Source organism: Trichosurus vulpecula, chromosome 6 (assembly GCF_011100635.1).
Source record: "Trichosurus vulpecula isolate mTriVul1 chromosome 6, mTriVul1.pri, whole genome shotgun sequence".
Lineage (NCBI taxonomy): Eukaryota > Metazoa > Chordata > Mammalia > Diprotodontia > Phalangeridae > Trichosurus > Trichosurus vulpecula.
The window spans coordinates 161,397,610-161,412,706 of NC_050578.1; the positions used below are offsets into that span (position 1 = coordinate 161,397,610).

At 33.1% G+C, this 15,097-nt stretch overlaps 1 protein-coding gene across 1 annotated transcript in view; it reads left to right on the plus strand.

Annotated features, from left to right (window-relative positions):
• GABRA2 (gamma-aminobutyric acid type A receptor subunit alpha2) overlaps positions 1-15,097 on the plus strand; it is a 143,014-nt gene that overhangs the window by 498 nt on the left and 127,419 nt on the right. Inside the window, exons 2-3 of the mRNA XM_036763697.1 lie at positions 742-829; positions 3,445-3,560. Coding sequence (XP_036619592.1) covers positions 759-829; positions 3,445-3,560 — 187 coding nt within the window. The 5' untranslated portion in view covers positions 742-758. The remainder of the gene's footprint in view (positions 1-741; positions 830-3,444; positions 3,561-15,097) is intronic.

Consider the following 15,097-nt stretch of genomic DNA (forward strand, 5'->3'; position numbering starts at 1 on the left):
TTGTCGAATAGCCATCCTAATAATTATAAGAAAACAACAATAAAATTCACAACCACCAAAACCCAAGAAGACATTAATCGGGCTCCTTTATATTCTTGAACTTTGCACACAGTGATTGCTGCTGCCTCTTTAGTATTTGAGCTGATATCCTTTCTCATATTGTAATCATCAGTAACTGAACAGCTGTCAAACACGTTCGTCGTTTCGCAGCAGTCCAGCCGGCTGCTTTCTGAGACCTAGTCTCGAAACAACGCGAATGGATTATTTAGTTGGGGATGGGGGGTTGTTACAATTGCAGTGCACTCTAATGAAACCAGAAATGATGGAACCAAGCTTTTGGTGGGCTTTTGCCCCCTTGTTTCCTTGCTATCGTTGCGGTGATGGTCTGGGTTGAGGGTGTTATGGCATGAAACACATTCTCTCCTCCTTTTCCTTCCCTCCTCCCCTTTCCTTCTGCAGCTCACATGTCACTTTGGGTTCCCTGGAAATACATGTTTGCACAAAACAAGGTGTTCGCAAAAGATGAGAATAGCATAAGTTCCTAGTGGAGTAAAGTCAGATTACTTGTTAATGGTGTTGAAAAATGCACCACGTACCCATCACTCCCTACCCTCTCTTCGTTAATTTTGTCACTATCCTCCTTAAATTCAGTCTTCCACCGAAATGAATCTGTTAGATTAAAAGGTTGGTGGAAAGTGAATGTAGTTCTGAGTGGGTTTTGTTTATTTTCTTTTTTCATAGCTTTGCAAAGAACAGTTATGAAGAAAAAACTATCAGACTTCACCATGCAGTTGGTCCTTCTTGTTTTCTTGGTGTGGGCACCAGCAAGGTGAGATTTTTTTTTCATCTAATTTTGCTATTTGAATTAAGAGGAAAGCTTGTCTTGAACACCAGCAATTTAGGGAAAACTATTGAGGAATTGGATTACAGCAATATAGTTTGAAATACTCTTATCTAATGGAAAAAGACTATCCTTGTAATAACCTAGGGAGTTATCATGTAAATGTATCATGTAGTTACATATCATGTAAAGTTCCTAGTTATTTATCTTTTACAATAAGGTACAGTGGAGAGAATAAGTAGAGTTAAAGGGGGGAAATGCACTGAAAGAAAAATTGCCCGGGAAGTGTTTTCTCCCCATAATATTAGGTTATAAGGTACTGGAGCAAATGTGTTATGTATTCCACAATTCTGAAATTGTTATCATTGAAGTCAAATGGAAAGCCTTAATTTAAAATAAATTTTTAATGGACGTGTATCTTTTAGTCAATATAGCAAACAAAAAAGATATTTGATCTTAAACCTCTAGGTGGAGATAGCAGACAACTTCACATTCTTAAACAATAAAACAATAGCTTGATTTACTAATCAACTTTTTCATCTTGTAAATTTAGAAACCATTTTCAAAATGACAACTTAATAGAAAATATTTATTTAAAAATATTTAATTGCCTACATTTCCCCCAAAACACTTATTTGTGACTGCAATCTGTAACTTCATTTTAGATTTTATTTTTAAAAATTTATATAAATATCAGAATGGCATCTTGAGTTAAATGTGTTTAAAATGTTGTTTTCAAAATAATAGAAACTGTGATTCCAGTTTGATAATAAATTCCTGTATACACTTTGGATGTAACTATTCTATTTTTTAATTAAAAACAACCAAGATGTCCAAATTATATTTACAAATGTTTCTGATACTCTAAGTACACAACTTTATTAAAATATAGTAGGCTAAGTTTGAGATAAAGAAGACATTTTCAATTAAAAATATTTTACTTTTAAAATGTTTTGAAAGGAAACTGGTCTTTGGTTTGGAAAATATCCACTACTTTGTTATGTTAAACATTGGGTCTAAAGGAAAAATCTTAAATATGAATTTTAAAGTGTATGATTTTGGTATGAAAAGGTTTTTGTGAAACTCCAGTCAGATCTTAGTTCTAGATTTTTAAATAAGTTAATTAGCCAATGTAGAAACTTTCTAGGCTCCCAGGACCTGAAGTAATTTATACACATAGTTTTCTGAATGTTTCTGAAGTGCACACAGTAAAATGTTGTCTTTGTTCCTGTAACAATGTATGTGTGTTAGCTATGAATTTTGTCTGTGTGTTTTGGTCTATAAGGTAGTTTTGGATGCTAGTGTGAGTGTGTCTGTATATATGTAATGTTCATCCAATTTATATATGGATATTGTCATTTATTTATAGTTTTTTCACAAATGGCTTGTTTTTCTCAAATATAATTAAAATTATATTTTCCTTTGAAAATAATGAACAAATTGTAATCATGATATAAATTTTGCTATTTAATCAAATATTTGCTTCCTCTTCTTAACTTTATATTTTCACAGTGATGAGAAAGACTAGATTTTACCACATTATATAAAACAATGCTTTCCAATTCTTTGGGCAGTATTTAAATCTCAAAATCATGCTCAGGAATGAAAAAAAAAATTGCTTGTGAAGCTAACGTTCTTTTTCCACATCTATCTGAGGTTCTGCATTAAAAAGCTAAGCTTTAAAATCATAATCCTTTGGATCTGAGAATACTTTTAGAAATGTTGGTGGTAAAAATCAAAGTCTCTATCACTTTCTGAAGAGAATGTAAACTATTTCAATTTTTTTTTTGTATTTCATATTAAGGAAATGGCTGAATAATTTAATCTCTGAAAAGGAAGTTATTACTGTTGTGCTAGACTGATTTAAAGCTATTGCACCTTTAAGACTGTCTGCAGCTCTTTGGAAATGTGTTCATTGCTAATCTGTTGTAGAGCCCACCCCCACAGTACTGACATCAGAGGACTCCCTGAGCATGATCAGTGGAGTTTCCCTCATATCTATATTGTATTTTATGTAGCCATTGGGTGGAGGCACATATAAAGAATTTGGTATATGTAGTTTTAGGGATAAAAAATACATCAAGGAAAAAGGAAATATGTCAAACAATAGGATATAGAATCCTTGCACATTAGTAGAGTTAAGTCTGTTTCCCAATTCAAGATTCAAATCATGGAGTGATTATTTATGGCACATATATGTTTATTATCATTTTCTATCAGTGTAGCTAAATTTTGCTACCTAGTTAAATTGTTACCAAAGTGTTATATTTGAAAATATATTTTGAAATATTCTGTCAAATTTGAAAATATGGCACTTTAAAAAATGAGAAGTTTGTAAAATATTAAGCAGCAGAAATGTGAAAACTCCTTTGATTTCAAGCTTTTGAAGAATCCACTGTGCTGTATCTTTTCAATGACACTGTATGCCTCTTCTCCACACTGTTTGTAAATACTTTTGTATTTATAGCAGTGACAACAAAAAAAGGTGGCACTAGTAGCTTAAGTGGTAGAACTTAGTAAAACGTAAAAATATAAACAGAGTGAGAACAGAGTGTTCATGTTATATAAAAACATATCTATCAGCTTGTAAATTGTTTCTTCAGATTGGTGCTGGCTGACCCTCAAGAAGATGAAGCTAAGAATAACATTACCATCTTTACAAGAATTCTAGACAGACTTCTTGATGGTTATGATAATCGTCTTAGACCAGGATTGGGAGGTAAAATAGTTTTATATTCTCTAAATTACATTTAGAACCCATAGGAGTTAAGTGAGAATATGAATTAATTATTTAATTAGTTCTTATTTATCATAGCTTTATACCAATTTAAGCAATTTAGGTGAAATAAAAAATCTAAAGATATGTATCATATTTGTGATTTTCTGTATGCTCACATGAATAGGTCAATTAGCAAGCATTTATTGTCTATTACATGCCAGGCACTGTTTAGTGCACCATTAATACAAATACAATAAATTTTTAAAAATATATACTCAAGGGTTGCCTGCATTTGAAATATATGTTGCAGATGGATAGATAGATAGATAGATAGAGAGATAGATAGATAGACAGACATACCTAAAATCAATGGAAAAATAAAACTTCCTTTGATTTATGAAATCTGTCCAATTAAATTGCCTTACTATGTCTGATAAAAATTAGTTGTTTAAGAGTATATTGAAATCTATTACGTATTAAGTCAATATCCATATGTATCTACACAGTTTTACTAGTTTTATTTTATAGCTTTTTCAACAGAATATTTCTTTTAATGAAGTCCTAGAAAGTGGAATAGAAAATATGACACAAATATAATAAAATCTTTTTATCATCTTGTGACGATATTGCTTTAAAATGTGATTTTGTTTTGTAATAAATGTCAACATTCGTTTCTGTTCTTCCTAAACCTTTAAAGCCATTTAAATCATAGTAGTTGATGCCTATGTCAATTTGGCAGAGACAGTGTGTGATATCAATTAAAAAATAATTTTCAGCAAAGAAAAATAATTAACTTTAGTCATAAATTTAAAAGAAATTAGTCATAGTTAATGTGTTTACTTTAATCTGCCCTCAGAAAGGAGCTAGATAATAGTGAACAGTATGAGGAAAAATGTGAGCTGGTTCAAATTTTTAAACGGAGGTTTGGGTCAAGAAATTATGGTCCTCCGTTGCATCCCCTATTACCTTCTTAGGTATTAAAATATTGATGCCATTACAAATCACTTACATATACATAGGCACAGACACACAGACAAACACAGAGGAATTTTTTTTGATAATTCAAATTGAGAGGGAAAAGTAGGTGACCTATTGATTCCCATAAAATTAAATATTTACCTTTTCTAAGAGTGGTAATATAAAAATTTTTATTATTTAATAATTTTAAAGTGTATCTGTACTACCTGCCAAGCTGTTTAGAGAAATCATTTCCAGTAAAAATTTGGAATGCTTCAATAAAAAACTAGTAAAAGATCCCCCTTTTTATGTAGGGATTTGACCCTTGATTAGCAAATCAACTGTCCTTTAAATAGGGAGATTTGGGTTGAAGGACTGGAATTGAGCATTTTTTTAGAATGTTAGTATGTGTAGCAAGTAATGCCTACAAGAAAAACAATTTTCTTTTATTTCTCAGTTATAATTGAATCCCAGGAAGCCAGATTTATTTTTAAAAATATTTTTTATGTAATTAATATGTCTTTAGTTCTAATTAAAATAAGAAAATAACTTTTGTGTTGGCATATTGGCAATCAACCACTGACAAGCATTTGTGAAATGAAAGTGTTCTAGGCATAAAAAGCCATTTAAGATTTAAAATATATTTTTGAAGGTAGTGTGTTTTCAAGATTTTTTTCCCTAATGTCACAGGGTCATATCTATTTATAAAATGGGTTATCTCTTTATGCTTTTAATAGTAACATTTACAGATTTAATAAAGGTATATATAGTGTGGTCTACTGAAAAGCTCATGGGATCAAAGGACTGATTCCCTTACATTAAAATGGATTTTACTATAAGCCTGCCAATTCAAATACACATATCTGTTGTGTCTTTTCTCACTGCTGCCATTTTAGTTCAAGCATTTAATACCTTGTGATTGGAAGACCTCTCAGGATTGTTTCTCCCTTTTTCAATATATCCTCACATGCAATAAGTAAATTATTTTTTTCTTAATATCACTTGGATCATGTTACTTCTTTGCTCCAAAACAAGTGGCTTCTAAATTTATTAAAAGTAAATTCTAAAGCTATTCAAGCCTTTCCAGAATTTATTTACAGTCTTACTTCCTATTGCTCCTCTCAGCCAAGTTTCTGATTCTTCCCTAAACATACTATGGATATTTCTGCTTCTGAAGCTTTTTTCACCTGAAATTTAGATTTTATTGCTTCTTCTTTCCTTAGCTAAATCTATGTTTCCCTTTTTAAAGGAAATCCAGTTGGTTTCACCTCAATAGATTCAATTCAACCAGCATTTATTACTCCCCTAACAATAGTGATTAACATTTATATAGCATTTTAAGGTTTGCAAAGCACTTTACAGATCTTGTAAACTCATTTAATCTTTACAAAAACCCGGGAGGTTGGTGGTAATATAATGTCCATTTTATAGATGAGGAAACTGAAACAAGACTTGTCCAGGGTCAAGGAGGTAGTAAGTGTCAAAGGCAGAAATTAAACTTGGATATCCCTGACTAAAGTTTAACACTATATCCACCATGCTATGAAATTATACACCATACCCATTGCTGGGTTCTGAGGCTACACAGAAACATGAAATATTCCCTCATCTAAAGGAGTTTATATTCTTTTTGGTTGAGGACAGGGAACAGGGATATCATGTACAAAGATAAGGAAATTTAGACATATAAACATAGCAAGTATAAATTCATTTACGGAAGGGGGAACACTAATAAGTGGGTTCTCATGTAGGAGATAGCTTTTAAGCTGAGCTCTGAAGGGAATTTGGCATTACAAGAACAAAAGGTGAGGAAAGAAAGCATTCTTCAATTGAGAGAGAGCTTTCTGAAGGCTGAAGTGCTTTGTATTAGGAAAAAATCAACAAAGAAAGCAATTTAGTTGAATCTTAGAGTTTATGAGGGAGGAAGCAGTAAAACTTCCCATGAAACCTTCCCAAACTGCTTTTTCAAAATTCTCTTTCCTTCCTCATAACTCTTGGGCATTTTTACTAATTAATTATATGCTATTATTTATCAATGTATCATAATTATTACTTATTAATGCTTTATTATGTGCTATTTTATGTTTCTGTTTTTCTATTACTCTTTATGAATTTTTGTATATATGCATAATAACATATCTCTTCATATATACATATATGTATAATATTTTCTCAATTAAAATGTAAATTCCTTATAGAGAAGGAATAGTTTGTATATCCAGTTATTTGCATATTCTTTGTACATGAAATGTTTGTTGTTTTTATCATTTATCTAAGTTTCTTCATCTATAAAATGAAGATACCTTCTTTTTAGGGTTATAATAATAAATATAGAGTAATATAGGTTATAATATTTAGAAATCAAAATGAAAATACACTTTCCCAAATACCAGATGCCATAACTTACTTCTTTAGAGTATAGGAGTTCATAGCCTAATATTATGCAGACCAAGTCAGATAGAAACAGAAATAATTGTTTATACGGATTTGGTTCCAGATACAAACATTAAAGAAAATGTAAGGCTTTTGACACATTGATTAGGGCAATTTTGTTGATTCAATTATAGAATTATAGCATTTTAGATTGAGGCAGGATCTTGAGAATATTTATCCCAACCTTTATATTTTATAAATTGGAAAATTGAGACTTGGAATTGTGAGATTTTCCTTAATTCATAGATTTCTAAATTCTATAGCATACTGAACACATGTTCCCTGGTAACAGAAGCCTGGACCTTTAAGTACTAGTTAACACAACCATATAGAACCACAGCATGATATTGTTTCCCCTCTCATCCAGTTGTGTGGACTACTGGGTCACCTTTGAGATTTATTAACTTGTGCCTGGGTCAAAAGCTATGTGTTTTCTGGGAGGTCAGCTAACTCTAGAAGGAGATTCGTGTGTCTAGACCAATCTGTGCATAAACTGAACTGGACAGCTGATTTTAACTGATCAGATTATAAAGGAAATGCACCACTGGTAAAGTGTTTGCCTCAGGCTAAGCTAATATACTCTGAGACTAGAGGTGAATCCAAAGCAGACCCTATTATAACTATACCCATCACCCCATCCCCAAGGAAGAAGTTTCTTCATGGAGATAGTCCCTCTGCTACTCAAGTCCAGAACTAATTTTTTTCTGATTCAGTGGCATGTTAGCTCCATCATATCTTACTAAGTTTCTCAGACAATTACTTACATCACAATTTCATATACCAAAATATCTAGTTTCCCTAAAATATGGCATGAAAATGTTGACTCCTGAAATGCCTTCTTTACTTTGAGGGCATGAAAAATATTACCAAATAAGTCTCAGACTTTTAGTTATGAAAAGCCAAATATTAGTATAGTAGAAATAGCACCACTTTGGGGTGTAATGGAGGGCAAAACAAATTAAGGATTGGTATAACAAAATAGCCCAACTGGAAATAACAAGCCATGTAACTTAGGACAAACTACTGTGATGTAGTGTATAAAGAGAGGCCTTGCATTCCAAAAGACCTGGCTTCATATTCCACCTCTGACACTCACCAGCTCAGAACTCATTTTACTTCTCTGAGGCACTTGGTATGTTTTAAAGTGCTATCTCTTTGTTAATTTCTTTTTTCATAAAATTTAGGAAAGTACTACCTCATCTTTTTATAACTTGTGCAGAGGGGCAGCTAGGTGGTGCAGTGAGTAAAGCACTGGCCTTGGAGTCGGGAGGACCTGAGTTCAAATATGAGCTCAGACATTTGACACACTTACTAACTATGTGACCTTGGGCAAGTCGCTTAACCCCAATTGTCCTGCCTTCCCCCCTTCAAAAAAATAAAAAATAATTTGTGCAGATATTCTGACAGTCAAATAAACAACAAAGTGTGAAAATACTTCATTATGCCTATAGTTATATGAAACTGTTACATTATTAGTTGAGCAAAGGGCTTATGAAAACTCTTAGTTTGAAGCTTAGTAACTGAAAGCTTCTTTGAAACTGCTAAGTCAGGAAATTATTGGTTGGCTTTTTGTGTTCAAATAGACTGCTTCATTTTGACCTTCTCAAATCATAGCTAGGTTTGCCTTGAGTATCTTATCTACCAAGACCAGTAGGTTCAGATTAGTTAAATCTAAGAACCTTGATCAATTTTCCCCACCTCTTGTCCTCATCTTGATCTTTTTAGCTAACACTTCACTGTTCTGCCCAGGGATTCTGTATGTGAGACTTTCCAATGATTGCATTCTATATTTTAACCAACTGACAGAAAATTATTTCTTATTTTGACCTCTTTCAGGGATAATTGGGCATGAGTGGGATGATTCTAGGAGAATTAAAGTGTATTTCCACAAAGTTTGTGTTTCATAGTCTAGTTGATTCATATTCTTTGTGTTAGTTTTCACTAGGTAAATAGTAACATATAGGGATTAATTTTGGAAAATCTACCCTAAGCACTATGCTCACCTGCAAGCTTGGAAAACACTAACATAGCAGGAAAGATCTCATGTTGTTGCTCCCACCCCCACCTTGCTGATCATGCCTCTTATTGTTTTCTCTAAATAAAGAAATTACATTATTAGTTGTGAAATCCAGTATAAAAGGACTTATGAGGAATAGAAAATGATAAAATTGCTCCTGCAAGTCTTCTGACCAGAATGGGGTTTTGCATGTTCCTATGTTTGTTTGTTTTTTAATTTGTATAGAAACTATTAGCAAGAACATAACTATTCTAGTTTAAAATTTATTTGATACACTTTTATCATAATAACATATGGAAGAAATGAACAGGGTTTGGGAGAAAACATTTTGTACCCACCATAAAGGAAAGAAGTAATTCGATATTAGTTTGATTTTAACTATTTTATTGGTTTTTACATATGGTAACAACCATGAGAAGATTATTATTCTACATAAGCAGAAAGCTCTTTACTATACATTGCACAAACTTTTGCTCCTGCCTAAGCATGAATGTAGGCTCTAAATAATGAGACTTACCATAGGTAGTTCATGGAAGCAGTCTTATTGATTTACTATAGAATTAGCTTGTACATCTAAAACATTGGCAATTTAAGTCAAATATACTGACATTAAAGTTAACTTGAAATATTTTTATAATGTCTGTAATCATGGGTGTGGGGTATTATATTTAATCATAGACATTTTACATAAATATTTTAATATTTTTTATGGTATCAAAGCACTTTTTAGTATTTTTTCTCTGATTTTGCTTTGTTCATTCTTGCTGTAGTTATGAACCATTGGGATCTGTGCTCACACTCTTCCCTTATGCCTTTCTCTCTCTCTGTAAAACACACATACTGATCGCTGACCAGGAGTTCTAGATTTAATGCCCCAGGTGGAGTGGTGCAGATAGCTCTATATTTGGAGTCAAAGAGCATGTATTCAAATCCTGGCTCTCTATTGTACTTCCTATGTGGCTATTGACTGCTCACTTAGCATCTGTGGACCTTTATTTCCTCATCTTTAAAACAAGGGTGGCAGACTAGATAATCATGTAAGGTCCATTCCCAACTTCTATTCTATGATTCAATTATCCTTTGGCATATTACTCTGTTCTTAAGGTATAGAGCTAAGCTCTATGCATTTGTTGTTCATGCAATCCTATCCCATCAATCTTTTTCACTACCCGATCTGGGAGATTTTCTTACTTGTTTGTTAAAATCGTGGAATCCTTTAGTGATAAAAGTTAAGTCTATGGATCCCTTCCCATAATAATAATAATTTAAATGCACAAAATAAAATTCATAAGATTGCAATGGAAACAAAAGATGTATTTGTTCCCATCCAACTTTATGGACCTCATGAAATATAACCATGGTGCATGATACTCCTGGACAAACTTCTAACCTCTTTGCATCATGTTGTAGCTGCTGTAGGTGCTGAGGTTATAAAACTATCCAATGCTTTCCAGGGATAGGAGATGATAGTAATATAGCATGAGTATCATGATCATGGATTGTGGAATGAGGGTGAACCAAACCAAATGCAGTGTCATAAGTTACAGAAAAAGGCAGCTAGGAGTCCTAATGGGGGTAAGAATAAAGTCTAAATGAAAAGATCATACAAATGGAGATGGAAGGACTTCATAGACCATATAATCCAATTTCTTCATTTTAGAAAAAGAGGAAACAAACCCAAGAAATTTAAGCAACTTGCTAATTTCACACAGATAGTAAGCATATAATTCAGGATTTGAACCCATTTCCTCTGATTTCAGAGACAGTACTTTTTGATATTGTACCATGGTGTCTTGTTTCCTCTTTTGGGACTCTTGGAGCAGAAGAATGAAAGCAGAAGTGTAATGTTTAGGGAGAGGGAAGGAGAAAGAGGTGCAAGTCAGGTGGACCTGTGATCAGGAAAGGTAGTTCTAAGCCTTGAGGCTGTAGCTACATTTAATCATTGATATCCCAACATGTTCTTCTATACTCAGGAACTACCAAGATAGAGACCCTGTATCTAGAGGGTTTTTTTCTCTCTGGGATAATAGAATTGGGCCTCCAGAATTAGAAAGACTCTGATACCCATTTTCATCCAATGAGCATGCCTTTCTCCTTTCTGTTTTGGATATAGACAACGTGCTTCACAAATAAAAGGCATAACTAAGTTCACCTATCAGTTGAGTGTGGTAATATATCAAAATCAGAATTAAGACTCCATCCCCACACCCCCAAAAGAAGATATTCTACCTGCTTGCTTGTGCCAAACATTCCTTTAAGAAAGGACACAGATTTTCAAACCACAATTAAGAAAAAAAAAGGCTTGAGATGCAAATACTACCTGGAGAATTAACATATTAATGAAAATGAGTTGTACTCAAAGTATAAATGATATCAGTCCTGTTTTGGATGGACGAGGAGTTTAGAGGAAGGAACTCAAAACCAAGGGGAGAAAGGGATATCACTAAATAGGAGAAGATGAAGAAAAGGGACTCTTTATTTTTGTTTGAATATGCTTATTTATTTTAAAAATTATTTATTTAATATTTTTACCATTACGTGTAAAAACAATTTTAGCATAAAAAATGAGTACCATATTCTCTTCCTCACTCTACTCTTCCCTCATAAAGAAGGAAAGCAATTTGATATACATTATACATGTACAGACATGGAAAATATAATTCCGTATTAGTCATTCCATCAGATCATTTTCCATACATATCAAAAAAAAATAAAAGAAGAAAAATAAAGCAAAGTTTTAAAAAGTATGCTTCAATCTTCATTCAGATTCTATCAGTTCCCCCCCTGACCATGGATGGATAGCAGTTTTCATCATAAGTTCTTCAGAATTGTCTTGCATCATCATATTGCTGAGAATAGCTAAATCATTCACAGTTGATCATCTTACAATATTATTGTTAATGTTCTCCTGGTTCTACCCGTTTCACTTTGCATCAGTTCAGATTTTTCTGAGAGCATCCTGCTTGTCATTTCTTATAGAACAATAATATTTTATGACAATTATTCATCACAACTTGTTCAGCCATTCCCCAATTGAAGGGAATCCCCTCAATTTCCAATTCTTTTCCCAACCAGAAAAGAGCGGCTATAAATATTTTTGTATATATAGGTCCTTTTCCTTTTTATCTCTTTGGGCTATAATCCTAGTATTGGTGTTGCTGGGTCAAAGGGCATGCACAGTTTTATAGCCCTTTGGGCATAGTTCCAAATTGCTCTCCAGAATGGTTGGATTATTTCACAACTCTACCAACAATGCATTAGTATCCCAATTTTCCCACATCCCCTCCAACATTTATAATTTTCCTCTTCTGTCATATTAACAAATCAGGTATGAGGTGGGACCTTGGAATTGTTTTAATTCATGTTTCTCTAATCAATAGCAATTTAGAACATTTTTTTCCAAATACCTATAGATAGCCTTACTCATTTCATCTGAAAACTGCCTCTTCATATCCTTTGAGCATTTATCACTTGGATAATGGCCTTCATTTTTATAATTTTCACTCAGTTTTACATATGTATACATATATATATATATATATATAGTATGTATATATATATACATGTGTATATATATATATATATATATATATATATATATATTTGATAAATGAGACCTTTATCAGAGACACAGTGCAAAAGCTTTTTTTGCAGTAATAATTAGTAGCTGTATTTCCTTCCATCCTATTTCCCTCCACTTATCCTACTCTCTGTCCATTTATTCTACTCTCTCCTTCCACCCTGTCCATCCTTAAAAGTATTTTGCTTCTGACTGCAGCTTCCCCCAGTCTGCTCTTCCTTCTAACTCCTCCTACTTTCCTGTATGGTAAGATGATTTCTATACCCCACTGAGTGTGTATGTTATTCTTTCTTTGAGCCAATTACAATGAGAGTAAGGTTTGAACATTCCTCCCATCCCTGAGGAAAAGGGACTCGAGACTTAGAAAACAGAATTCTCCTTATTCAGTTTTTCTTAGCCCCTCTCCGGTTTCCTGCTGGGTATGATATTTGAGGTCTGAACAGAGGAAATACTAGCTTTGTCACTTAATATTTATGTAATTTTAAATGACTTATTTCCAGGCCTAGGGCCCCAATTTTGTCATCTGTAAAATGAGGTGGTTGGAAGAGATGATCTGTAAGGGACCTTCTAAGTTTTAACAGCTTATTATTCCACGAACAACCACCTGGATTTACACAGTGCTTTTAAGGTTTGCCAAGTGCTTTGATTTTTCCATCATGTTCCTTCCTCTATTGATCAGCAAAGAACTGAGGATATTGCAACTGGGAACTAATTTGTATTTCAAATTATGAATAAAAAATATTAAAACATGAAATATATTTAGTATATATTTCAAATTATTTTCTTCATGGAAGAAAAAAACATTTTTCATGATAGATTAATCCTTTTGACTTGTTAGTTCAATAAATCACATTGTGATAAGGGGACTAGACAAATAATTTCAGTAATCAAAAGTGTATGCAATGATATCTTGATAACCAGTTCTGACTTGACAGTGTATTTCCTGAAAAAACCTGTTTTCAATTAACAATTTACTGATACTTTTCTCCTGAGGTAGAAGATTAAAAAAATAAAATGAATGTTTAATTCTTGAAAGTTTTTCTGTAGTGGCTACCAATTTTAAGGATGCTATGTAGGGAGAATTTAAGAACTCCTTAAACTCTATAATTTCCTTCAGTTCAATGTTTAAAAATCCATTTGTTAAATGCCTACTATGTACAAGGCACTGAACAGCCATGGGGTAAACATGAAAGATTACTTAATCTGCCTCATATATAGTTGCACATTTGTTTATAAGCAGTGATTTCTAAGTGATGACCACATCTCTTCCTGTATTGATTTACTTTATTCTTCCTCTCCCTTTCAATTTGTAATACTGATATTTAAAAACAAAACAAAAATCCATTTCTACTTTGAAAAAGAACATTTTTGTTTTGGTAAACATTATGGTTCAAGCGTTAGGAATACAGCTAAGGGAAACCAGATAAAATATCCTTTTTTCCTGATTTTTCTTCATTGTATACCATATTTTCTCTTGACTAATTTTCATTAAAATATTGAAATTTGTTCCATATACACATAAGAAATGAGCTAAAGCCTGGCATAGTAGATAGAGGCTAGCCTTCAGAGTCAGATGTGGGTTCAAGTCCTACCTCTGAAATATATTGGCTTTGTGCCCCTGGCTAAATTACTTACATTCTCACTGCCGCAGGTAACTTTGACAACTGTAACTTGCAGATCAGTTGCTGATCTGCTTCAGTGGAGGGATTTTACTCACAAGGAATTCTCTACATCAATGAAATTACAAGAATTGATCAAAAAAGAAGAAAAACATATAATAGTAAATCAGTCCATAAACATTTATTAAGTCCTTACTGTATGCCAGATACTGTGCTAAGCTCTGGGGATACAAACAAAGGCAAAGGACAATTTCTGTTCTCAAGGAGCTCCCAGTTTAATTGGGCAGACAACACGCAAATAGCTATACACAAACAGGCTATACACAGGATAAATTGCTGCTAATCAACAGAGGGTAGGCACTAGAATTAAAGAGAATTGGGAAAAGCTTCATGTAGAAGGGAAAGTATTTTTTGGGAATTGAAAGAAGCTAAAGGAATAGATGAGTTAATGGTAAAGAGGGAGATGATTTCCCTCCTGGGGGAGGGTAAATGCATATGCTTGAAGTTAGAAGATAGAGTGTCTTGTTGGAGGAACAGCAATAAAGCCAGTGTTAACTCATTGAAGGATACATAGTAAGGTTTAAATTTTAAGAAGATTAAAAAGTATGTGTGAGGGATCAGGTTATGAAGAGCTTTGAATGACAGAGGATTTTATATTTGAGGTGATAAGAGTTTATTGAGGTGAAGGTTATGACATTGTCAGACCTGCGCTTTAGGAAGGTCACTTTGGCAGCTGAGTGACAGATAAGTTGTAAGAGGGTGAATTTTTGATGGGGAGACCAAACAACATGCTGCTTCCTTAATCCAGATGTAGAGTGATAAAGACCTAGACCAGGGTAGTAACCATGTCATAGGAGAGAAAGGACATATACAAGAGATACTACAGAGGTAAAGTCATCAGGCTTTGGCAATAGTTTGGAAATGGATAGTG